General features: G+C 58.3%; 1 protein-coding gene across 1 annotated transcript; it reads left to right on the top strand.

Moving 5' to 3' along the window:
* The first annotated feature begins 154 nt into the window (after window positions 1-154).
* LAPTM5 (lysosomal protein transmembrane 5) lies at window positions 155-24462 on the top strand. The gene is made up of 8 exons (XM_008147968.3): window positions 155-312; window positions 15144-15237; window positions 15888-15964; window positions 17229-17357; window positions 18303-18425; window positions 20439-20534; window positions 22229-22321; window positions 23964-24462. The coding sequence occupies exons 1-8, from the start codon at window positions 229-231 to the stop codon at window positions 24051-24053; spliced, it is 786 nt and encodes a 261-aa protein (XP_008146190.1). The 5' UTR covers window positions 155-228; the 3' UTR covers window positions 24054-24462.
* Window positions 24463-24619: the final 157 nt, after the last annotated feature.

Genomic DNA, 24619 nt, shown 5'->3' with positions numbered 1-24619 from the left:
GGTCTGCCCTTCCCGGGAAGCCCCCTCTGGGAGGGGCAGGGGCCAGCGGCCTCCCAGGCGGGCGGGGGCCCTCCCCAGTGGCCCCGCCCCATTGTGACGGCCTTGCCCCTGCCTGTCTGAGGGGCAGGAAGGAAGTGAGGAGGGCAGCGGCAGCTTCCCCTTTTCTGTCCTGCTCCCGGAGCTGGGCTTCTTCCCCCTCAGTGCCTCGGAGGAGGGGACAGCGGCACCATGGCCCCCAGCACGGCCGTCCGCCAGACTTGCTGCTGCTTCAACGTCCGCATTGCCACCACCGCCCTGGCCATCTACCATGTGGTGAGTGTGGGCGTGCCCGGGGGGCCCGAGGGAGTGTGTGTGTGAGCGAGAGAGGGGGGACCCCTGGTCTCCTGAGCCCCTCCAGCTGGACGGCCGCTGCTCTCCTCCTTTCTGTGGGCTCCTGCTGGGGTGTCAGCCTCCCTCCCTGTCCCCTGGGGGGAAGGGGACCCTGTAGCAGCCGCCTGAGCAGAACAATGGTGGAAGGAGGGGTCCTTGTTGCAAGATAACGTAGCTCACGTTCCCTCTGAAGCTCAGTTTCTCCCTCTGTAAAATGGGACAAGAAAGCAGCCACAAGGTCAACCGGATGCGCACGGAACCCCAGAAGGGAAAGTGCTCTGGGAGCCAGGACTCTTGGGCGAAGCGGGGCTGGGACGGCTGCCAGGAGGTGGGGCCAGGCACAGGCATGGCTCCCCTCTTCCCCGCCACCGGCCGGCTACCACGGGGCATCTCTCTCTGTGCTCCTCCTGGAGGAAGGAAGGAGTCCTCTAGTTTACAGTCGGCCAACCACTGCCTTCTCCTCAGGAAACCTTGAGGCTAATGGACAGGGGGCTTGCCTGGCTCCGTCTCTTGGGGGGCATCCCGAGGGGGGAGCAGGCCCAGCGGTTCCACTTTGGAGGCTGGTGTGCACCTGCCCGGTGTGGAGCCTTGACTCTGGGGGAGTCACAGCCCCTGGGGCCAGTGCTAAGGTCTGGGGCTCCCCCTCCCCCTCCTCCTCCCCACAACTCCGAGCCATGCCCGGCCCCCCAGGCCCAGGCGCCGTCCCCCCAGGGTGACTCATGGCCTGTGGGGAGCAGTTCTCTCAGGAGCCTTGGAAGGGCTTCCTCAAAACCAGCCCGAACCCATGGCTGTGGTGGCTGCGCTGAGCTCAGGCCTGGCTGCCTCCGCTTCCTGTCGAGGCTGGCAGGCCGGGCGGGTGCGGGAGCCCAGCCTGCGAGGGGTGGTGATGCTCTTTGGTGAGCACGGCCTCTGGATCCAGCGTCCTGGGTGCACGTCCTGCCCCCCCCCCCGCCCTCCCCCCTCCCCCCACTTCCTAGCTGTGCAGCCTTGGGCTTCTTGCTTAACCTCGTGGAACTTCAGCTCCCTCCCCTAAGGAAGGGCCATCACTTGTGAGGGGCACAGGTGTTACCTCCGGGGCAGTGCCTGACGCAGGCCGTGCCTCCTTGTGAGCAGGGTATCGGACGGGGAGTGTGCTGGCTTGGGGAGGCGCTCGGAGGCCGCCCTGCCTGGCTTCTGCCAATGACGCCAGAGTGATTCAGAGAGCAGTGCCAGGCAGCGTGGCTGTCCCCACACCAAGTCCCACGGCCCCGTCAGCTCTGAGGTGGCCCAACGTTCTCGGCAGATCAGTGTGGTTCCGCAGAGGGGGCCCCGTGGGGAGCAGGCCCCCCGGTCCCTTACCCCCGCTCTGCCACCAGCCGGCTGTGTGACTTGGACAAGCTTCGCTCCTGGGCCTCAGCTTCCCTTTGTAAAATGAAGGGGCCGGGGGTAGGGGGTGTGGACCGGCTCTGAGGTCTCAGACTCCAGCACCTCCGGGGGCCGGGCAGTCATGGGAGTGAGTGTCGTGGGGCAGCCGGACCTGCGGGGGCCTGGGGGCCTGTTCCGGGTCCGCTCTGGCAGCTGCTCGCCGTTTCCGCCCATTGTTGCCATGAAGGAATGTGGCCCTGGCAGGGGCTCTCCTGATGTTTAGAGAAGCAGGGAGCACGGGCTTTGATGTCTTATCTTAAAAACAACAACACCCCTGTGCAGGCCAAGCCGAACCCACCTGCCGGCCGCCTGGGCGGGAGGCTGCCCTACAAACTCTGGACTCTGTGATCTCAAGGTTTCTTCTGAGGTCCTCACCTGTACGCCACGTCAGTGCCGTGACACACATGACATAAGTAATATCAGTGCCTCCCCACAGAGCAGGACCGTCTGTGGGCAAACGATCAAGGGGACCTCTTGGAGGTGGTGTCCTGGGCAGGGGTATAGAGTTCCGTTGTGGGGGGTGTGGGTGGGGGAGAAGGGGTGTGCCGGGGTGTGGAGGCCGAAGGACAGAGGCTTGTGCAGGTGACACTACACAGACCCGCCTCGAAGCTTCAGGTTGGGGAGCAGGAGGTAGGAGGGGCTGGGAGTGACAAGCGAAAGAGCCTGGACTTTCACTGTTGATGTTTTGGGCTGGAGAACTCGTGGTTGTGGGGACTGAGCTGTCTGTTGTCAGATGTTTGGCAGTATCCATGGCCACTACCCACAGGATGCCGATAGCACCCTCCGGTTGTTAACCAAAAACATTTCCAGACATTGCCAGCGTCCTCTCCGTTGAGAAACACTTTATGGTGTGAGACACGGGAGACATGGGATGCTCGAGAGCAGGAGGTATGAGTTTAGAAGCCTGGAAACCGTCTGTCAGGCTCGAGCAGCCGTCTCTGGGCTGCGGTCCTTAGTTGATTCCAGTGGGGGGCGGGGGTCATCCTCCTGCCCCCTCTGTGACAGGGACTGGGGCTTCTCCTGTGGCAGATGTGCTGTCAGGGCCTTGAACATCTGGATGGAAAAAGAGAAGTCACCGCCCAGATGTGTCAACCACCAAGCTCGTCTTCATCTGGAGCCAGTCAAGGGTGACCGACCGCCCTGCGTATTGAGAGCTATTCGTGGACTTGGGCCTCTGGGGAGGGTTAAATCGGGCCCTTGGTGCCTTGGGTCGGCGTTACACCCTGTGGAGTCACAGGGAGCGTTATCCCTGGAGGCCCCTCTGGTGTCCGATGGCTGGAGGCCCTTCCTCAGGGTTTCGCTGGGTTTGGGTAGAAGATTCGCTGGGTCACAGATGATTTCTAACCCAAATTTGCGCAGGTAGGGGAGTGAGAGGACTTTCTTAAGGTGGCCACGTTGGTCCTGGCTTGTCTGGCAACCCCATGTACGCCCCAAGTCAATGGTAGGAGGTGGGGAGCCCTAGAAGGTCCTTCTGCCCAGATGTATTTCCCTCCCTGACCTTGAATTCCATTAGAAGTGCATCGCCTGGGGGAGAGCTCACACCTGCTGTGATTCCAACCCTGGAGCAACAGGATACGGGCAAGGAGGGGAGGACGCGCTGGCCCTGGTCGTCTCTGGGTGATAGGATTGTGAGCTGATTGTTCTCTGCTTTTCTCTATTCTCCACCTGGTTCCGTGGGCATGACTGCTTTTAAAAAGAACCTCTTTATTTGGAACGGTTTGGATTTACAGAGCAGTGTTGAACAGAGTATCGAGTTTGTGTACACTCCACACCAGGCTTCCCTTATTGCCAACATCTTGCATTAAGAAGGCACATGGGTCACAGTTGCTGAGTTGGTATCGCCCCCTATTATTAACTGAAGTCCGTCCTTCATTCAGATTCCGCCGCTGTCCCCCGATGCCCCTTTTCTGTCCCGGGAGCTCCTCAGGCTCCCTTGTCACATTGAGTCCTTAGGTGCCTCTCGGTTGAGGCGGTTTCTCAGGCTTTCCTCGTTTGCGATGACCTTGACAGTGGTGAGGGTACCGGTGATGCACGGTATCGAATATCCCTCAAAGGGGCTTGCCTGACAGTTTCCGTGTGGCTGGACTTGAGGGACGTGCTTTTGGGAGGAAGACCGCAGAGGTAAAGCGCCGTTCTCAGCTCATCATCACATCACATCACATCACATCACATCTCTGTTGACCTTGATCCTCTGGCTGAGAGCTGTCAACAGTCTTTTCCACGGTGCAGTTACTGTACCGCCCCCTCCCCCCTTAGTTCTCGTGGGAAGGAAGTCACTGTGCACAGCCCACACGTAAGGAAGGGGGAGGTGTGCTCCCTTCTCGAGGGCAGCGTCGCTGCATAAATTATTTTATTTAAAAAAAATATTTTATTGATTTTTTTACAGAGAGGAAGGGAGAGAGAGAGAGAGTTAGAAACATCGATGAGAGAGAAACATCAGTCGGCTGCCTCCTGCACATCCCCCTACTGGGGATGTGCCCGCAATCAAGGTACATGCCCTTGACCGGAATCGAACCTGGGACCCTTGAGTCCGGAGGCCGACGCTCTCTCCACTGAGCCAAACCAGTTAGGGCTACATAAATTATTTTAAATTCCTCATGGGACATTTGTTAGTTCTCCTCATTTATTATATAAATAAAGGGCTGATTTATGTTTTTATCAGCCCGGCCTCCTGCATATTTATTTTATACTTTGGGTTCTAATCCAATGCTGCTTTGTTTATTTGGCCGCTCGAGTGTACTACTTTTTAAATTGGAAAAAAAAAAAATAAAGCAAAGCGGCCTCTGTGATGTCAAGAGTCTCTAGTGAGTACAGATACATGTCTTCATTTCTCACGCTCGGCCCCAGGCCAGGGCCCAGGCCTGACTCATTCCTGGCCTCTGCCCTCCAGGGGTTCTTAGTCCGTAACTGTGACTGTGACTTTGATGGATGACAGCGCTGGTTATGGGGTGCAGAGGACGGGTCTTAACCCAGCCCCTGGTGGAGGGTGGGAATCAGGAAAGGCTTCTCGGAGGAGGCCTGAGGGCTCACTCTGAGCAGGACTTCGCTTGGGTCAGTTGGGGAAGAAAGGGCGTGCCAGGCGAGGGAACAGCATGAGCAAAGGCTTGGAGGTGGGGAGACCCTGTGACGCTGGGACGTTATCAAGCTGGGCTGGAGGAAGGGGGGGCTGTGAGGAGGGTGGGGGAAGCCGGAGAGGTGACCAGCGGTGGGACTGGACCAAGGCCCTCGCTTCTTCCAGGCTTCATAGCTAAAAGGGTGGACCTCTAGCCCAATTCTCACATTTCACAGAGGAGAAAACAGAGGTCCAGGAGGGTCCCCAACTTGTACCAGGCCCCCCGGAGGTGGAGGGGGGGTGAGCAGGGCCTTGCTCCAGGCTGTCACGACTGGCACACAGGTGTGGGGAGTAAGCCCGACAGTGAACAAATGAATTCTTTTCCTGGCTCACGGGCCGGGGGCGGCCAGGTATTTGGATGCCCTTCATTTCTTCTTGATGGTCCAGCTCACATGAAGCTTCCGCCTCCAGGAAGCCGCCCCTCCCACCCCCAGGTTTTTTTCTTCTTTGAATTCCAGGGGCTCCTCTCTCTGTTCCACTTTGAGACAGAAGAGATCACAGATGTGTCTCCATCACTTACTCTCCATGTGACCTTGAGCAGGCAGGCGTCTTTGCTGGCCGGGCCTCCGTTTCCTCATCCATTAAATGGGGCCAGTCGTCCCTGTCCCAAGGGTCACTGTTTCCAGGTATTACGCTGATGTGGCCGCAGGGGAGTGGGCGGCGGGAGCTGGCAGGCGAGCGCCCAGAGTTGGTCGTCAGAGCGGACCACAGGGGCCCCGCTCCTTTTCAAATCTCAGCTGTTTGGGGCCTTAAAATAGGCCCCAACGGTCAGACGGTGAAAGCCCCAGATGAGAAGCTGTTAGATTCTTTACCTTCACGCCCGATGCCCCCGTGTGGGGCGAGAGGCCTTCACGCCCGATGCCCCCGTGTGGGGCGCGAGGCCTGGCTCTGTGGGCCCTTCCTGCAGGGCTGGGGAGGCGGGGGGGGGGGGGGGAGTGGGGGGGGTGTCTGCCTCTCCCCAGCACCGTGGCTGAGGGAACGAGTTGTGCTCCTCACCTCAGGGGTGTGTGTCCCACCGTCTAACCCAGTGGTCGGCAAACTCATTCGTCCACAGAGCCAAATATCAACAGCACAACCCCTGAAATTTCTTTGGAGAGCCACATTTTTTTAAACGTAAACCTCTTCTAACGCCACTTCTTCAAAATAGACTCGCCCAGGCCGTGGTATTTTGTGGAAGAGCCACACTCAAGGGGCCGAAGAGCCGCATGTGGCTCGCGAGCCTCAGTTTGCCGACCACGGGTCCAGCTTATAAAACGTTGGCGGCCCACGAGGTGGCCGGACCCACGAGGCCAATGGGAGAGGCACGCGGGGCCCACTGAGGGCAGAGGGGGCTGTCCGTGCTGCCCCAGGTCTGCCGGGCTGAGCGACGACGGTCAGTCACCTGTGTGAGGGGAGCCAGGGTGCCCAGCCCCCAGCCTGGGCCTCACCCTCTCCCCGGCGACCTGGATCTCAGGCCCCAAGGAAGGGCAGGGAGAGCTTCTGGGAATGGCAGGCGGTGGTGGTCCCAGTCGTCGGGGTCGCCTTGGTTGGAGGGCCTCACGGCTGTCAGAGGGCCTCCGCTGGGGGAGGCACCAGCCTGGGGGAGGGCCCTCCTGACGCAGGGGCTGGGGCCTGCTCAGACTGGCCTGCGGCTGGAGGGCAGGGCCTGGGGGCCGAGGTTTCTCGGTCACCACCCTGTCCCCGAGCTCCCAGGAAGTGAGGCTGTCATTTGCAGCCAGGGCAGTGGTCTGGAACTAGGACTTGGCTCTGAGGTCACGGTGAGGCCTGTGTTGGTCTCCCAGGGGACCCTGCCTTGACAGAGGGGGAAGCGGGGTACAGAAGGCCTAATGAGGCGTGCAGCTGAAGAAGGAGCTGTGCAGAGTGGGGCCTGCTGGCTCCCTGCCCTTCCAGTCCTCAGCCCGCGGCGGGGCCAGTGTGTCCCTTCCAGCCTCAGTGTCCTCCCCTGTCAAATGGGGGTCAGCGACCATGACCTGCAGAGCTGCTCGGAGACTCCAAAAAAAGCAGGTGGCCGACACACCTGGCACCTAGTGAGCGCCCCACGAAAGGCAGCTGCCACCAGAGCCCCCACTCGACAGAGGAGGAAACTGAGGCTCAGAGCGGCCGGGCTCTTCTGCTGCTCCAGTCTGTGGTGGGGGAGGGTCAGGGGTGGGGGGAGCGTCGGCTGTAATATCCGGGAGCCTCGTCCCAATCGCTTTTTTCTGTTAAACCATCTTTGTTGAAGTGCAGCTGACATGCGCATTGCATCGGCTTCAGGCCCTGGGCGCAGTGATTCTGCGGGCCGTGCCTCAGGATGGGGCCACCGCGATGTGTCTCGCACCAGCGCTGTCACCGGGTGGAGTGATGCTGATGGTGCCCCCACCACATCCCCGCGGCTCGCTCCGTTTACAGCTGGGAGTTCGCACCTCTTGTTCGGGGAGCCTGGCTCTTATTAACACGGAGCCCTCATGGGAAGACAGGTCTCCATGTCCCCTGCAAAATGGGGCAAATAGTCCTGATAGCAGAACCTGCCTCCCAGGACGAGGCGAGGGTGGAAGGTGGGAGTCGGCGTTCCGAGGAGGACCTGTCCTCCCCGAAATGCTCAGCTGTGAGAGCAATGCTTATCATCATGGGGGCGGGGGCGGGTTTGCTCTGAATGGGAATAGGGAAGTCATGGTTCACCGGGACAGATTGCGGGGTGCGGGTCACTTCCCCAGAACCCGAAGAGGAGGAGGACAGGGGCTTAGGTCAGGCCCCTGAGTGGTGCCCATAGAAGGAGGTTTGATGACGTACACTCCGCCGCCCCCCCCCCCCCCCCCCCAGCATGCGGAGGCCCCTGGAAGTCATTGGGCAGGAACTTGATCCTCCACGCCTGCTCCTTGCCATTTTGCCTTCTTTCATCGGGGCAGGGCCGGAAGGGCAGAGGCCAGAGGGCAGAGGGCATGCCTCGCTGACCTGCAGCAGGCCCCGCACAGGCTGTCCCAGGAGGCCCTGGGCCAGAGCTGGCCGCTCCCTGTCCGAGTGCTTCTGTCCCTGTTCCCGGCTGCAGGTGGCGCACAGCGGTGAGCGTCGTCCACGCTGTGAGCTCTGCGGTCGGCGGGCCTTTGCACGAGCTGGCCTGCCGCCCGAGCGCTTCCCTCCTGTCGCTGCCCGCCCCGGAGTCACGCCTTCAGAAAACCCTGTGCCCCCCAGCATCTCCCACATCCTTCCACCGGCCCAGCCACACGGCAGCTACCGTTTCCTGGCCTACTGTGTGCCAGGCACATGGATCACCCCCAGTCACAGCTCCCCGAGGGAAACTTCTTGCAGTTTCCTGAACCCATCTCATCCGCGTTTGCTTTTCCTCCTGCCATGCCCTCTGCCTGGAGCACCTCCCCACGCCCTTTGGGAGAATCGTTAGGACTTACCACCTCTCAGAAGCTGAAGGCCCCGCTGTCCCTCGGATCCGAGCTCCCTGCACCCACCCCCTCCCAGGGCGGCTCGCGGCTGGAGGCTCAGCCCCAGGGTCTGACCCAGAGGAGGGGTCAGCCACTCTCTATTTTATTTTACTTTTGTAGACCTTTTATTGATGTGTCATTGACCTATCATCAGCACACATCTGGATGAACTTCAACAGAGTGAGCACACCCGTGCAACCTCTACCCAGATAGAGAAATAGGATAGGACCAGCACCCAGAGACCCCTAATTCTGCCGCCCCCACTACCCTGCCCCACTGACTCCCCCCAACACGCGAGGCTCTAGGCTACACAGGGATGAGATCGCACACACATGTGCAGCTCTTTTTCTCCGCAGTGTGTCTGCGAGCTTCCCCCGTGTTGCTGTGTGCAGCGAGCGGCTCATCCCCCTGCCCTCGCCCGTCAAGTACTTTGCTTCACGGACATAGAACAGTGCACTTGCCTGTTCTGTTGGGGGTGGGGATATGGGTTGTTGCCAGCTTGGGGCAGTTACCAATAGAGCGGCCACTGCACGGGGACCTCTACACACAAGTGCTTTTGCGGGCCAGTCCGTCCCCTGAATCTTCAACTTTGGGAACAGACCTATGTCACCTCACCCACCCTCACCACCGGTCTACTAGCCGGTGGAGCCTTCTCTCTGTTCTGCAGACCGGCAGGCGGAGGGGACAGAGATGGGAGGACAGTAGGCGGCAGCCCCAGCGAGGAGCGGGCTCTGGGCAGGTGGGATGGCCTGGCTGGGGCTGCAGCTGAGCCGCGGCTCTGGGAGGGGGCGTCGCGATGGTATCCGGGCTGCTGGGGATGTGGTTGGGGAGATAATGCTGCAGGGGAATGGCCCCCACCCGTGCCCCCTGATTAGCTGCGACAGGAAGTATGGGGTGGGGGCGGGGAGCTTCCTCTTGCCGCTGATGCGTCTGGTTCTCTTCTCCTCCTTCCAGAAAACTTGGGGGGTGGGGTGCACAGGGAAAACAGGGTGAGCCTGGGAGGTCGAGAAGACTGAGCTCCAGGCTGAGGTTGACAGTAGCAATGATGGTGGCCTCCGTGGGCAGGAGCCCTGCAGCCCCAGGCCCCCCAGCGGAGGGTCAGGCTGAGGACAGGAAAGGGTGTGTCCTGGGGGCCCGGTTTGCAGCCTGCGTTATCTGCGGGGGACAAGCCCCGCCTGACTCCAGCTCGACCTCTGAGAAGTCACACACAGGCCCCGCTCCCTTCGTGGGAAAGTGGGGGGCCATCGACCTCACAGACTTGTTAGGAGGCGGCAGAGAAGTTCACGGACGGATTTGTGCCCTCGCACCGCGGGCACATGGCGGGGGGCCCCCTGAGGGCTGTCTCTGTCAAGTGTAGCCCCTGAAATCTCAGAGGGGGGTGTCTCCGCCGGCTTCTGAAAGGCTGGATCCTGCACCCCAGGAGGTCCAAGAGAGTGGGCCCACCTTCTGGAGAGGGAAGTGGCAGTTGAACCCCAAATGAAGGGGTCCAGTATCCCCATCGTCTTCATCACCACCCCCATATCCTGATGTCACCACCCCCAGCAGCAGCAAGGCTGTGTGTGATCACGGCAGTTAATCGCCACTCACCGGCATCACCTTTATCGCCACCAGCGTGGCCACATCCACTGTCACCTCTGTAATCACCGCTCACATGATCGTAGCTGTTACCGCCACACCAAACCCAGCGACACGCAAGCCGTCCCCACCTCCCAGCCCGGCCACCACGGCCGGCCTCACCCGACCAGACTTCCTCCACTACATTCAGCTGTGGCATCGCGTCCCCATGGTCGAGGCCATATTCAGGAGTGCCCCGTCCCCCCGCAGCCCGATTTCCCTCTCCTCCCACGAGCCCCTGCCCCTGTTTTTCAGCTGAAGCTCTCGGTTGCTTCTCAGAGCCACCAGGAAGACAGACAAGCGTGCCCACTGGCCACTGGCCCGCTGCTCAGCTTGGGGAAGTTGTGCTGGCGATTGAGAAAGAAGGAGCAGGGTGGGGGTGGGAGTGGGAACAGAAACCAGGGAGAAGCAGAGAGAAGAGCTAAAAAGGGGAATGGAGAGCGGGGGTGGCAGGGAGGGCGGTTGGCCAAGGCCAGGACTGACTCAGTCACACAGTCTGAGCCCTGACGTGGCCCCGGGGGGAGGGAGGCTGGTCCTGGCTCTGCAGCAGACTTCCCTGCCATTGTGGGCTGCTTACTCCTTCTCTCTGAGCCCCGTCTCCCCACTGGGGACCACCTCAGGGAAGAGGCATTCCGCCCCAGTCCCTGGACCTGCACTGCCAGGCGCCAGGCCTTCGCACATGATATTCCCTCCTCCGGGAGTGCGTTTCTCTTTCCCTGTTGGGAAACTGCTCTTTGTCCGGCAGAAGCATCTCAAGCTTTTCCCGTTTGTGGAATCCTCCCTGAGGCTTCCAGACAGCGGGGATCGCTCCTTCATCAGGGACCCTAACGCCCTGTGTGTTCCTTGTCATGGCTCTGAACACACTGGTCACTTGTCAGTTTCCCCTGGGGACTGTGACACCTGCCCTCCAGGGTCGTGGCTTACCCAGGGCCTGGGCGTGGTCTGTGCTCAGAGAGTATTTACTGGAAGGGGAAGAATGAACACCCACACGGTTCACGAACACTGCCCCACAGTGCTGGTTCAGGGCGTGCTGGCTGTCTGTCTGACTCTGCGCCACCTGCCATTCGACCGGATAGTAACCTTATAGGGCAGGTCCGGTTATTACACCCATCTCCCAGATGAGGGGACTGAGGCTCAGAGAGGTTAGTGGTTCACTTAAGGGCCTAGAGCTCAGCTTAGGCCCAGGACCATCTGATTCTAGCACCCTGTTCTTAACCACATGATTTCACCATGTAGAATTAGGGACTAGTGAGAGGGAAGACGCTATAATGGAGGAACAGTGAGTGGGTGCGTGAGTGCTGTCTGCCTGGGCTTTGCAGGAGAGAATCCCTGTTCCAGGAGGGTGTGGGTCACGGCCCAGCCAGGCCCTCAGAGCTCAGGGAGAGGGCAGTGCTGTGTCCTGGTGGAAACCGGGTGAGGGTAGCAGGCATGGAGGGAGGTGAGCAGAACGGAGGGCCTGGGAAATCGGGGCTCCTGGGTTTTCCAGGCCTCTCCCAGCAAATGCTGTAGGTAAGCCAGGTACTTTTCCGAAACTGCAAATGACTTGGTTCCAGGCTTGGGTGGAGCAGCGAGGGCGGTCGGATGAGCAGGGTGCAGCTCGGGGCTGGAGCCTGGGTGCGATACACCACAATTTGCAGAAGTTCCACTCCCCTGACTCTCCTGTGCTCCATCGTCCCAGTGGCCTGGGTGCAAACGGGGTGACTCTGCTCGTTGACTCGGGGGGAACACTGAGGCCAGGGAGGAGGCAGGACCTGGCTAGGCTAGGACAGCAGTGAGGCTGTGGGGGAGGCCCCCCCGTCCTGCCGTAGCTGCTATGTCCTGAACTCTGAGTCTCTGGGGCTGGGCAAGGATGGGCAGAGGGTTGGTGGGCCCTGGGAGCACAGGTACCCGGGTTCAAATCCCAGCTGGGCTGCCTGACCCAGAGCATGCGATCCCTCTCCTCTGAGCCTCCACTTCCTCATCTGTAACTCTGGGAACACATTGCCCTTCTTGTAGCGTTTGGCAGTTTGTGGTGCGAACCTGTGAGTACTGATCTGAGCACACAGTCGTTGCTCCATGAATGCCGATTTCTCGCTATCCCACCTAGGTTGCGGAGTCTCCTCTCTTTCTCCTGGATTGGGGACGGGTGCCTGTGTGGAGGGTTAGGGGTCCGCGGAGGGTCCGAGGCAGGCCCTGAGGTTGCCTGGGTCTGTGACCTGGGGCTGGTGCTTGCCCTTTGGAGCCTCAGGGTTTTCACCTGGTGAAAGGGGACGGAATCATCTCCTCCCCGTACAGGAATGCCGAGGAGGTGAAATGGGTGAGGTTGGGGGGCTCCCAGGGTGCCCCGCTCTGGTGCTCGCTGCTGCCTCTTACGCAAGCTGCGGGAGGGACAGGGGACTCCAGAAGGAAGAGGACACGGGCATCCCTCTCTGACTCCACGGAGGCGCTGACATGAGAGAGGGGACGGGGAGCAGGCCTCACAGAGCCAGGAGGCTGGGGGATGCTGGGAGGACCGTGAGCGGGGGGTGAGAATCACCCTCTTCAGCCTCAGTTTGAATCCTGGCCCTACAGACTGCAGACCGGGGAGCCTGGGGCCTCTCTGAGCCTCACTGTCCCCATCTTTGAAGTGGGGGTGGGAGGATTAAGCATAGCCCCTTCGCTGGGCTGTGGGGGGACCATTGGCATGGTGTGGGTGGCCCACTGGCCCACAGTGGAGTCAGGTTGTACAAATGTCCCTCCCCTTCCTTCAGGAGGGGTGATGGGGTGCTCATGGCAGGACTGAGGCATGGTGGGAAGGCACCAGGACGGCACCGGGAGACTTGGACTTCGGTTCCATCTGTCCCCAACTTGCTGTGTGTCCTTGGGCAAGCCACCTAGCCTCTCTGAGTTCATAAAACAAGCAGAGGGAGCTTATAAAATAAGGGGACAAAGGCTCTTTCCCGCAACGGGAGGTTGAGGTCGTCTGACTCTGAGCTTCGTCCCAGATCTCGGACAAGCCTGGATTCTCGGGACTTCAAAACGCGTCTTGTGCTACACCTGGATGGGGGACGGGCGTCTCCGTGGAAAGTTAGGGGCCTTTCTGAGCCCGGCTGTGACTCATCTGTGCCCTGCCTGCACACTCCCGGGGACGGGGAGCTCCGCTGGCACCTCACCCCGCAGGGCCCTGTTCCCGGTTCGGTCCTAGACTGAGCTGTGGTCTGCCTCCCTTTCTCTTTCTTTCACTGAAGGTGAAACTGGGAGGAGAGGGGTTGAGGAAGCGTTTTTCTCTCAGGGCTGTTTCTTATGGGTGCCAGCCGCCGGCCCCACCACGTCTGCCTTCCGCTCTGGGCTGCTCTCACCTTCCTGGTGAAACAAAGCCTATTTGGTTACCCAGGTGGAGGGGGCAGCGAGAGCAAGCTCACGGCCAGCCCCTGGCACCTGCCCCTGGTGCTGCCCGACCAGCCCTTGTCAGCTCACATGCATCCCTTAGAAATGAGCCCAAAGCAGGTGATGCTTGCTGAGCCCCAATTGCCAGGCCCCAAGCTCAGTTCTTTGCAAACACAACCCAATGTCTTCCTTACTGGATCCGGTGATTGCCATGTGCCGATGAGAAAACGGAGAGGCGAAGTGACTTGCCCAAGGTCACACAGTGACCCGGATTCAAACCGGTCTCTGCCTCACTCTGGAGTCCAGCCCTGCATTACTCCTCTGTGTTGCCCCTTTCTGCCCCACTGAACAGGATGTAATGTGGCAGAAAGACCCACCGAGACCTGCGTCTGAGCTAAAATAACCACAGTCTGCAGGGGGGAAGCAGATGGTGGTGTTGCGTTGCCTGTCAGCTGAGCATGAGTTACCAGGGCAGGGCTGCCTAGAAGCCAATCTAAACATAAGCCGTATTAATAGAGGTAGGGCACCTACTTCGAGGGAGGAGATAGTCTTGTTCTCAGCGTGGGTGGATGGTGCCCAGAGAATTGTGTGTGACGGAGGAAGGGCAGAAGCCTGCACAAGGACACAGACAGAATATTCTGAGTTCCCGTGGCTGGAAGCGTTTGAATAGAGGCTGCATGGCCAGGATTCCTGCATTGGAAGGCGGAGGGCATGGACAAGGTGCCCCCTAAGTCCTTTCATTTTTTAAAATATGTTTTTATTGATTTTTACAGAGAGGAAGAGAGAGGGATAGAGAGTTAGAAACATTGATGAGAGAGAAACATCGATCAGCTGCCTCCTGCACACCCACTACTGGGGATGTGCCCGCAACCAAGGTACATGCCCTTGACCGGAATCGAACCTGGGACCCTTCAGTCCGCAGGCCGATGCTCTATCCACTGAGCCAAACCGGCTAGGGCCCCCAAGTCCTTTCAAACTGCAGTTTTGTGGCTGGACTTCGTCAGTTGCTTGGGCCACCTCAATACTCACGCCCATCAGATGTGCCCCTTCTCCATTATTCTCTGCCGGGGTCCCCTGAGGGGATGGAGTTCATTAGTCTGTCCATCCATCCATCCATCCATCCATCCATCCATCCTGTCATCCATCCATTTATTCACCAAATAAAACCGCCAGAGCAGTGAACAAAGAGACACAGAAGCCTATAGGCCAATGGGGATAACCGTAGTAATGATAGAAAACAGACTGAGTGCTTATGATCCACCAGCACTGTGAGTGAATTCCATCCCATTGGCCCCCCTGCAGCCCTGGGGGGCAGGGATTGTTATTGTCCTCATCTGGCAGGTGGGCCAGGAGGGGCGGGTTGTGGAGGGCACCCCAGGGGACTCGTGGGTCAGATGCTCCCAGCCCTGTGCTGATGACTCTGTGAACTTGAAGCTCTCTCCTGCTCAGCTGTCGTGACTAAGATCCCATGATGACCAGGGCCTGTTGTTAGAAAAGACCCAGTCTCAGCCCCCACCTTCTCTCCCAGGCTGCCCTTCAGCAGTCCCAGTTACCCCTTTAGTGAGAACATGGGTCTGAGGGCTCTGCGGGGATGTTCTCAGTTACTCCTCATAAGAGCCTCCTAAGGTGGCTGCTCCAGTACCCTCCTTTTCCAGAGGGGGAAGCTGAGGCCCAGAGAGGTCACTACCTTGCCCAAGTCACTCAAGAGGAAGAACCTGGATCATGAGCTTGCACAGGCCGCACTTTTAGTCAGGATGCTCTTCTGACCTAACCCTTCCATCTCCTCCAGGACCCTCCTCACAGGCCCCGGCTGGCCCTTGGGGAGGGAGAGGGCTGGTGGGGGAGCGTGCAGACCCCGGCTGACTCCTGCTCTGTTCTGCCCCCAGATCATGAGTGTCTTGCTGTTCATCGAGCACTCCGTGGAGGTGGCCCACGGCAAAGCCTCTTGCAAATTCTCCCAGACAGGCTACCTCAGGATTGGTAGGTCCCGGGAAGAAGGGGAGCAGGGAAGGAGAGGGGATGGGGCCCCGGCTGGGGGCAGACTGGCTGAGGTTTGAGGTCCTGCCACTTCCCCTCTATGAGCCTCAGATCTTTCATCTGCAAATGGGACGATTCCACCTGCCTGGCCCAGGTGTGGGAGCGGACAGGATGGCGCTTTGCAAACCTAACCAGCTTAGAAAGGTGACAGCAGGACTCCCCTGCCTACACCGCCGATGGCTGCCCATCGCACTAGAAGAAAGTCGTGAAACGCAGCCCCTGCCGACCTGCTGGCCACAGGGGTCCTCGAATCTCCCTCTCGGCTTCCTCCGGGCTGGGCCCCTGCCTGGACGCCTTGTCACTCAGCTCGCAGGCTGCCCCCTCAGAGGCCTTCCCAGTCCTCGTCCTAGTGAAGGCAGACCCCAGCCTGCCCTCCCCCACCTCAGCCGGGACCCCGTGTCATACCCTCTGTGTCACCCGAAATGCTATGTTTGCATCATTGTAGCCTCTTAAGACTGAGAACTACTGAGGGTAGGGCCTGGGCTTTCTTGTTCCCTGGGCTCCCACACCAGTGGTTCCCAAAGTGTGGCCCTTGGAGCCCGGCAGGGTTCCCCGGGCACCTCTGGTCCCTCACTGCTCTCCTTGCCTTTCAGCTGACCTGATCTCCAGCTTCCTGCTCATCACCATGCTCTTTGTCATCAGTGTGAGCCTGCTGGTCGGTGTGGTCAAGGTGAGAGCCCTGAGGGGGAAGAGGCATGGTGGGGGGGCAGGACTTGGGGAGCCCCAGCTGCCCTCCTACCCCCTCCTACTCACACCCACTGGATGGGCAGAACTGGCTGCTGAGACGGTGGAAGGTGGGTATTTTGGGAGACCCCACCTATACCCTAGAAGTCATCCCTGGTGACCCACATCCTTTTATAATGCAAATGGAGGCAGGGCATTTCGGTAGAGGAAGAGCAGTTTGGAGGAGTGAGGAGCGGGGAGAATGCAGCTGTGTAAACCAGAGAGGAGCCAAGGCAGAGGGGAGAGTGTAGACGCGGCCAGCTCAGTTCCATCAGTGAGCAGATGAGACAGCGAGGCTGTGGCTCAACCTCCTGCAAAGAGGAACCACCTGCCCCTCGGCCCCAGGGAGGCGGAAGCCAGGACCGGAAGCAAGGCCTTTCTGGGCAGACAGTGGCCTGGCACCCTCAGGGCCGGGACAGGGAGCCCCGGGTGTGGTGCCAGGTTGGAATGCTTCCACCTTGCACGAAATGTCACCCTCGCCCCCTGGCTAATGCCAGCTCCCAGCCCTGCCCCCAGGGATGGGCTCCCCCTGGTTCAGGGTGGCGCCCGGGTGCTTATGCAGAAACGCAAAGGGCCCAGCGACAAAAAGGAACCAGGCTGTCCCCGGAGGCTCTGAGACCAGCCTGGGTTGTTTTGGCCACCTCCGGAGTGATTTTAGACAACCACACGAGAAACCAAAAAACCACCCTTTCTGTGATCTGGTCCCACCTGTGGCTTCCGAGGCGGTCCAGGCCCCACAGAGGTCACTGCTTTCGGTTGAAGGAGAGGGAGCTCAGCGCCAGCCTCTCCCCGCTCAGGGCCTTCGCACTGCTGGCTCGTCTGCCTCCAGTACCCTCCCCCTTCCCATCCTTCCACATCTACCCGGTGCCCCCACCTCCAGGAAGTCCTCTCGGATCCCTTCTCATCTGTACAATGGCCCATCCTGGTTGAGCTCCTGAAAGGGAATCGAGTCGATCCTGCTCCTAGAGCACTTCCCTGTGTAGATGGGGACTGTTCTGTGTCTCCGGGACACCAAGGCTCCTGGCATTCAGGGCCAGGGTCTTGCCGTCTCCCCGTCCCCAGAGCCTCACTCAGGGGACGGCATGTGGAGTCACGTGGGATGGGAGAACTTGGGCTGGGAGGGAGCTGCCGGCGAGTGGGCGCAGGGGGACATCAGGCTGCACGGGCAAGTGTGCCAGGGACGCCCTGACCGGGCCGGGCCTGCCTTTCAGAACCGAGAGAAGTACCTGCTGCCCTTCATGTCCCTGCAAATCATGGACTACCTGCTGTGCCTGTTCACCTTGCTGGGCTCCTACGTGGAGCTGCCTGCCTACCTCAAGTTTGTTTCCCGGAGCCGGGCTGTGAGTACCCAGCCCCAACCTCGGCCCACCCAGCCTGGGGCGGTGGGAAGGGCTTAGGCAGAGCCAGGGAGCCCCCGGAGCCCCTTCCTAGTTGGTGACCTTCAGCAAGTCCCTGGGTAAAGCGTCCCAGAGTTCCTTGTTCTGTGAAATGGACCTGGGATTCCCACCTGCTCACTGAGCCCCGGCAGCACTGACCGAGGACAGGGCGCAGAGGTGCTCACACACGGGAAGCACGCAGCGCGTGCCCGCCGGGGTGAGTCCACAGCAGGGGGAAGGGCGCAGGCCCCCCTCCAGCCCGCCCTGCCTCGTCCCTCCTTGTAACCGAGTTCTAAAGAGAGAGGAAGACGGGTAAAGCCACGCTGAGCGCACACCGTGGGATGCCCTTGATGGCTGGCACCACTCGCTGACGTGGCCCCCCAAAGCTGCTTTCCACACTTTCCCCACAACACGGGGGAGCTGGACTGTGGAAGGGCCCTGGAAAGGGGGCCAGGACCCTGGCTCTGGTCCCAGGGTCTGCCACCCGCCCTTGGCGTGAACCTCTGAGCCATGGGCATCCATTTTTTAAAAAAAATATATTTTATTGATTTTTTACAGAGAGGAAGGGAGAGGGATAGAGAGCTAGAAACATCGATGAGAGAGAATCATCGACCAGCTGCCTCCTGCACACCCCCCACCAGGGATGTGCCCGCAGCTAATGTACATGCCCTTGACCGGAATCGAACCTGGGACCCTTCAGTCCGCAGACTGACGCTCTATCCATTGAGCCAAACCGGTTTCGGCCATGGGCATCCATTTCTTTCTGGGTACAGTGGACTAGAGGGCTGCTGGACTCGGTCGCCGAGACAGTCTCTCAGGCCGAGGGCCCTCCACGTGCCCCAGAGTCCCGGGGCCGCCGGTTGGGGGTTAACTGTGGCCTGTCTCCCTCCTTGTCTCTGTCCTCCTAAGCACTCCTCCAAGGTCCCAGTGATCACCCTGCAGCTGCTGGACTTCTGCCTGAGCATCCTGACCCTCTGCAGCTCCTACATGGAAGTGCCCACCTATCTCAACTTCAACTCCATGAACCACATGGTAAGTCTGGGCCCAGGGCCCACTCCCGTCGCTGGCCGTGTGGCCGTGAGCACGTGGCTTCCCCTCTCTGTGCCTCAGTGCTTAGGCTGGGCTGGAGTGGAGCGTGGGAGGAGGATTCTTTTATGAGTGAGTTATTGAGGGGTAGTGCTCAGGAAGAACCTAGAAAACGGGGAGGGAGGCAGGTTAGACACAGGGAAGCAGCCAGGCAGACATGTGGCTTTCGGGGTAGCCCTGCCCCGTCCCAGAGGGAGCCCTGCCGTGTGAATTGCACCACAGAAATAATACTATCTTCTTGTTATTGCCTGGCCAAGTCTCCCCAAACAGAGTGACTTAAAGCCATAGCCGATCGTTCTCTCACACAGCTGCTGGAGAGCAGGACTTTGGGAGCGGCTTAGCTGGGTTGTTCAGATTCAGGGTCTCTCATGAGGTCCCAACCGAGATGGGGTGGGGCTGAGGGCTTGGCTAGGTCTGAAGGACCCCCCCCCCCCAAATATGGCTTACTCATGGGTCTGTCAGCCCTTTACCTCAACCCCGCAGCCTGTGTACCTTTGATAAGGAGCTTGAGCTTCCTCATGGCATGGCTGCTGGCTCTCTCTCCCCAGTGAGTGTCTGAGGGGCGAGCAAGGAGAAAACCGCTGTCTCGGAGGTCACACTCACCTCCGCCACCTCTGTTATCCAAGAGACGCGAGGCCCTAGGTCTGGCCCACACTCGAGGGAGGGAAGTGAGCTCCGCGTTTTGAAGGGGGGAGTGTCAATGAATGTGTGCTCACGTGTGCACATGCCAGAGAGCAAGCATGTCAAACTCAAAGGCTAACGGGGTCAGATAAACAAGGTGTAAGTTTAGGTGGGCCGCAAAAAATACAAAGGCTTCGATTTTCATAGAAACGTAAGTTTATTTCGATGGAGACATGCTGAACACAAAGGGCTGAAATAAGTAAGTAATCGTTAACATAAAACAATAGAACATTTTTTAAAAATATATTTTTATTGACTTCAGAAAGGAAAGGAGAGGGAGAGAGAGAGAGAAACATCAATGATGAGAGAGAATCATGGATCGGCTGCCTCCTGCACACCCCCTACTGGGGATCAAGCCCGAAACCCAGGCATGTGCCCTTGACCGGAATCGAACCTGGGACCCTTCAGTCCACAGGCCAATGCTCTATCCACTGAGCCAAACCAGCTAGGGCAAAACAATAGCACATTTTAATAAAAATTAATATTTTTTCTTGGACATTAACTTACCAGACATGGAATAACGGCACAAATTAATAAGTGTAACGCAAATAAACGTATTTTTCTTGTTCTCCAAAAGCGAAATATTTCCTGTTGCACACACCAAACAAATCAGTACAAGACTAACGACGTGGCAATCGGCTGCTAAAATATTCACCCTAGTGTTAATGGAGAGAAATGTGCGCCTGCGAGGAAGGTGCGGAAGGGAAATGAATGCAGCACGATTACGGCAATCAGTCATTAGCGAACAATGTAGTTCGTTATTAATCATTATGTATAACAGGATGTTGTAAAAATTAAGTTATGGCATTTTTATTAAAACGTTTCTTACATACCGTTATATTGGCTGGGCCTCGAAAATACTCGTAGTGGGCCGCGGGTTTGACATGCTCACCGTAGAGGCCATCCCACTGTGAGCAGTGACCTGGCACCCCTGAGCCCTGCTGTGAGCTGCCCCTGGGGGAGGGGCCATTCCCAAGTGTTCAGGACCAGGTGGTTCTATCAGCCAAGCCTGCTCTGGAGGAGGGCCTGCCCACCGCCAGCAGGGGTGGGGGCCCCGCCAGGTAAGGGCCATCGGGCCGGCAGGGGCTGCATCTGCTTCTCTTGGTTTGCTCCCCGTCACAGGGGGCTGATGGTAAGTAGCACCTGCCTCCCGGGGCCCTTGCAGGATCAGCCAGGGCAATGGCTGTGCCACACGTGTTCCTGCGTGTGCGGCAAGCAGGTATGTCGTTCTTCCACGTGTGGCCAGAGGCACTGACATGGCCCCCGAATCTGTTGCAGAATTACCTCCCCAGCCAGGAGGAAATGGCTTACAACCAGTTCGTCAAGATGATGATCATCTTCTCCATCGCCTTCATCACCGTCCTCGTCCTGAAGGTGAGCGGCGCCTGCTCCGGGGCTCTGGGAGGGGCGGTGAGGCGGGTGGACTGTTTGGAGGCGGGAGGGAAGTTGTCTTATTCTTCTCTGGGGTGGTCAGACCCAGGGGACAGAGTCCAGTTCAGGTCCCAGTCCCTAGAGAGATGGTGACAAACAGGAGGATGGAGAGGCAAGAAAACTCTGCCATCCGAGGGGGACACGGGAACCAGGGCGATTTCCTGGGAGAAGAGGTGGCTCCAGGGGCACACGATCACAGTCCCCAGATTCTGAAAGGACCCTCGCCGGCGGGGGCTCTAGAGGCCGCACTGTGGCCCGAAGCCCCGGGGAGGCTGACGTTGGCTCAGCGGAGGAAAGGGCTTTCAGAAAGCTTCTGATCGGACGGTGAAAGCAGCACACACTCAGTGAAGGACCCTGGAAGCTGCAGAGGAGCAGGAAGAAGGCGAGCGGCCCCTCCTCGCCGCTCGGGGCCAGCCCTGCGAGGCCGGCACTTCCTCCCTGCGTTTGCTGCGGGCGGGTGTGAGCAGGCGCCGCTGCCTCCTGTCATCAGAGGCCCTGAGCGTCTCGGGCCTCACCTAACCCACCTGGAGACAGAACCGCTCTCCTCGTCACCTTTCCTCAAAGTCCACGCGCGTTAGTGAGGAGCACCGAGAACCTTCCGGAAGGCTCGGAGGAACCAGTGTGGCGGTTTACAACTTCCCAGCCCCCACCATACAACCCCGTCCCCCGCCCCTCTCCTCCTTGGATGGGGGTTCTCTCTGGGCCCCCTCACTCTGCCTCACTGGCCACCCTCCACCTATGTGATTTTTCCCTGGCCCTTCATACTTCATTTTTTTTTTTTTTTCCATTGATACTTTTTAAGAGAGAGTGGAAGGGAGGGAGGGAGGCGGGTAGAGAGAAGCATCGATGTGAGAGAGGTACATTGATTGGTTGCCTCCCGCACACTCTCTGACCAGGGCCAGGGCGTACATACTTCATTCTTTTAGAATTCATTTCATTGATTTGTGCCTCCTCTAAGTCCCCATCATGAGACTCCAGGAAGCAAGCGACCTCCCAGCGGACAGGACCCGCTCTTCCTCCTCAGGAGGCAGAGAGGGAACTGCGGGCGACTGTGCCTTGCGTATGCCCCTGGGACTTCACGCCCCACCCCGGGAGTCATCTCCCCAGTTCTTACTTCAACTGCCAAGAGGAAGCAGCTGCTTACAACACCTGACAGGGTACACATCTGTACATACAGGTTTTGGGCACTCACAAACATGGCATACTGCTGCTCCCACTGGGTTGTCATCTGCTTTAAAAAACAACATGTCATTAGCAATTTTCAAACAGACCTTTCCCGTGTGAGCTCTGTCTCAAGACGAGTGAGGCCATCTCAGGAGGTAGTGAGCTCCCCGGCCCCCGGGGTGAACAAGTGGGGTCTGCAGGACTATTGGCAGGGGGCTGGAGGGTGGCCCAGCAGCTTCCAACAGCCCCTTCCTGTGCTGAGTCTGTGGGGTAGTAACAAGGGGGATACCTGGAGTACGTAGGACTGGCAGGTGAGGCCCCCCTCAACCAGAAGAGGGGTCTGAGCAGCAGCAGCAGGATGCTGCCTTCCTGGGGTGAGCTGGGGCTCCCCAGGAAGCGCCAGCACCTGTCTCAGGGCTGCTGGGGCAGTGAGGAGGGTCAGCATCGCACAGCCTGACCTGGGCCTTTTCCAGGTCTACATGTTCAAGTGCGTGTGGAGATGCTACAGACTCATCAAGTGCATGAACTCAGCCGAGGAGAAGAGCAGCTCCAAGATGCTGCCGAAGGTGAGCCTGGGGGGTTTCGGGGAGCGTTGGCTCTGCCCCTCACTATGTCATTTGGGGAAGTCTCTCTCCCTTGCCGTGCCTCAGTTTCTCCACTTGTAAGATGAGGGCTGGACCAGAGAAACTCTGAAGATCTCTGAGAATCTAGGGTTCTTTCGTGCAGGCATGCATCCAGTACTTCCTGCCTCTCACTCTCTGTTGGCCTCATTTCCAACCCTGGGGTGTAAAGAAAACGAAGATGCCAGCCCGTTCTAGAGGAGGGTGTAGACACACGTTCCAGAGTGAATCAGACACAGACATCTGCTCACAGCTCAGTGTGCTGGGCAGGGGCAATGGGAGCAGAGGAGGTGGCTGGTCTCATCTGGGGTGTCAGGGAAGCTCCCTGGAGGAGGTGACATTTGACCAAGTCTTACCCTGTCGGCTGGTCGAGGTTAGCTGGGAAAGGTGCACTTACAACAGCTGGTGTGAGAAGGGATGGGGAAAGGGCAGCTGGCTTAAATGGCTCGTGGCTCACTGTCCTCATCGGTGAGATGGGCATTGTATTAGTCATGACTTTTCTGGTTGCCAGTGGCAGAAAGCCAGCATAATTCGACTTAAAAAAGAAAACGGATTGGTTCACAGAACTCGAAAGTCCGGCATATGTCTGGCCCCGGGCTGGCTGAGTCCAGACATCCAGATGTGACCGCATCCTTTCCATCTTTTGAACCCCCTTTCCTCAGTGCGGGCTCCATTTCCAGCAGCCCTTTCCTCATGGTGGCAAAATCGCTGCCAAAACCCCGGGGCTGACATCCCACCCTGTCAGCAGCCCCAGCAGAAAGGCAGTCCCAGAAGCAGGTTCGATTGGACCCGGTTGGGTCACCAGCCTCTGTCCAAACCAACGATTATGGATAGCCGGGGGGATGGAATTCGACTCTGAGGGGCCCCGTCCAGGTCATCTGTCGACCCCAGTGGTCGGCAAACCGCGGCTCGCGAGCCACTTGTGGCTCTTTGGCCCCTTGAGTGTGGCTCTTCCACAAAATACCACGGCCTGGGCGAGTCTATTTTGAAGAAGTGGCATTAGAAGAAGTTTAACCCTTTGCTCTCGCTTGCTTTTTTTCTCGATTCCTTTATTCTACTCGGGATTTAATTTTTTAAATACCCCAGATTTTACAAAGCACGGCAATAGAATAAAAAACTGGAGTTTCTTTTCATACAAACTTATTTATTTGGATTTTTTTTATATTTCATATTATTGATACATTCAAAGAGTAATTTTAATCTCGACATCCGAGTGCAAAAGGTTAAGTTTAAAAAATTTGGCTCTCAAAAGAAATTTCAATCGTTGTACTGTTGATATTTGGCTCTGTTGACTAATGAGTTTGCCGACCACTGGTCTACCCCCTCCATCTGAGGGATGGGACCAATTCTTCCGGAAGCAGATGGATTGAGAATGTTTTCCCAGGGAAAATGTGTGTTGTTTGTCAAACACGCAGGGGGCTTGATGCAGAGACAAGCCTGTTCACTTACAGGAGCAGAAACCGCACCTGTGTGGTGCATGCCATGCCCGGCACATAGTAGGTACACAGGCGTGCCAGCCATGGCATCCTTTTGTCAGAGGTGCGGTTCCTTCTGGCCAGTCCTCAGCCCTCATCTTTGTCCCTCCCAGGTGGTCCTGCCGTCCTACGAGGAAGCTGTGTCTCTGCCATCCAAGACGCCGGAGGGGGACCCAGCGCCTCCCCCATACTCCGAGGTGTGACAGCGCCAGGCCCCAGTCCCGGTGCCGGGAGGGGCGGGGCTGCCTCGCAATCCACGTCTTCTTCGCTTTGGTGGCCCCCGTGGCCTGGGAGAGCCACCCAGCCGACGTCAGGACAATCTGCTTGTGTACCCCTCGCTGGCCTGCTTTTCCTGTGGGGCCCGGGAGACGCTCACCGCTCACCGTTGGGTCAACCCTTTAGGCTAAAGGACTCCTTGGGTCTCTCGAAGATTCGCTCTAACAACACGTGGCTTATTTTGATCAGCTTTGATGTTTGTTTAAACAATTGGTCATTCTCAATTCGTTGAGTTTGGTTAAATAACTTTCAGCTTGGCCAGCTTAACCAAGTGGCTGACAAATTAAAACACACACTCACTTGTCAGTTCAGTAAAATAATTTGGTCAAACAACAACAGTCCGTCGCACTGATTTGTAAGTAGTTGTCAGTTCACACAGCAAGTTCCTGAAGTAATCATCAATGACTCCCCCCGCCCACAAAAAAAAATCCATATATTCAATTTCTTCAAATAGCTTGCTTAAATAATGACTGAGTCAGCTAACCCAGTCAAT

The sequence above is a fragment of the Eptesicus fuscus genome, chromosome 9 (assembly GCF_027574615.1).
Source record: "Eptesicus fuscus isolate TK198812 chromosome 9, DD_ASM_mEF_20220401, whole genome shotgun sequence".
NCBI classification, from domain to species: domain Eukaryota; kingdom Metazoa; phylum Chordata; class Mammalia; order Chiroptera; family Vespertilionidae; genus Eptesicus; species Eptesicus fuscus.
Note: the sequence above shows the minus strand (reverse complement) of the source record. Positions and strands in the feature narration are given on the sequence as shown.

What these genes read in the sequence shown, in the direction of transcription:
- LAPTM5 (XM_008147968.3), top strand. Translation starts at nt 229, where the DNA reads ATGGCCCCCAGCACGGCCGTCCGCCAGACTTGCTGCTGCTTCAACGTC. An exon ending in TGCTGGTCGGTGTGGTCAAG is followed by an intron (nt 15,965 to 17,228) that starts GTGAGAGCCCTG and finishes CCTGCCTTTCAG; the next exon opens with AACCGAGAGAAGTACCTGCT. An exon ending in TTGTTTCCCGGAGCCGGGCT is followed by an intron (nt 17,358 to 18,302) that starts GTGAGTACCCAG and finishes TGTCCTCCTAAG; the next exon opens with CACTCCTCCAAGGTCCCAGT.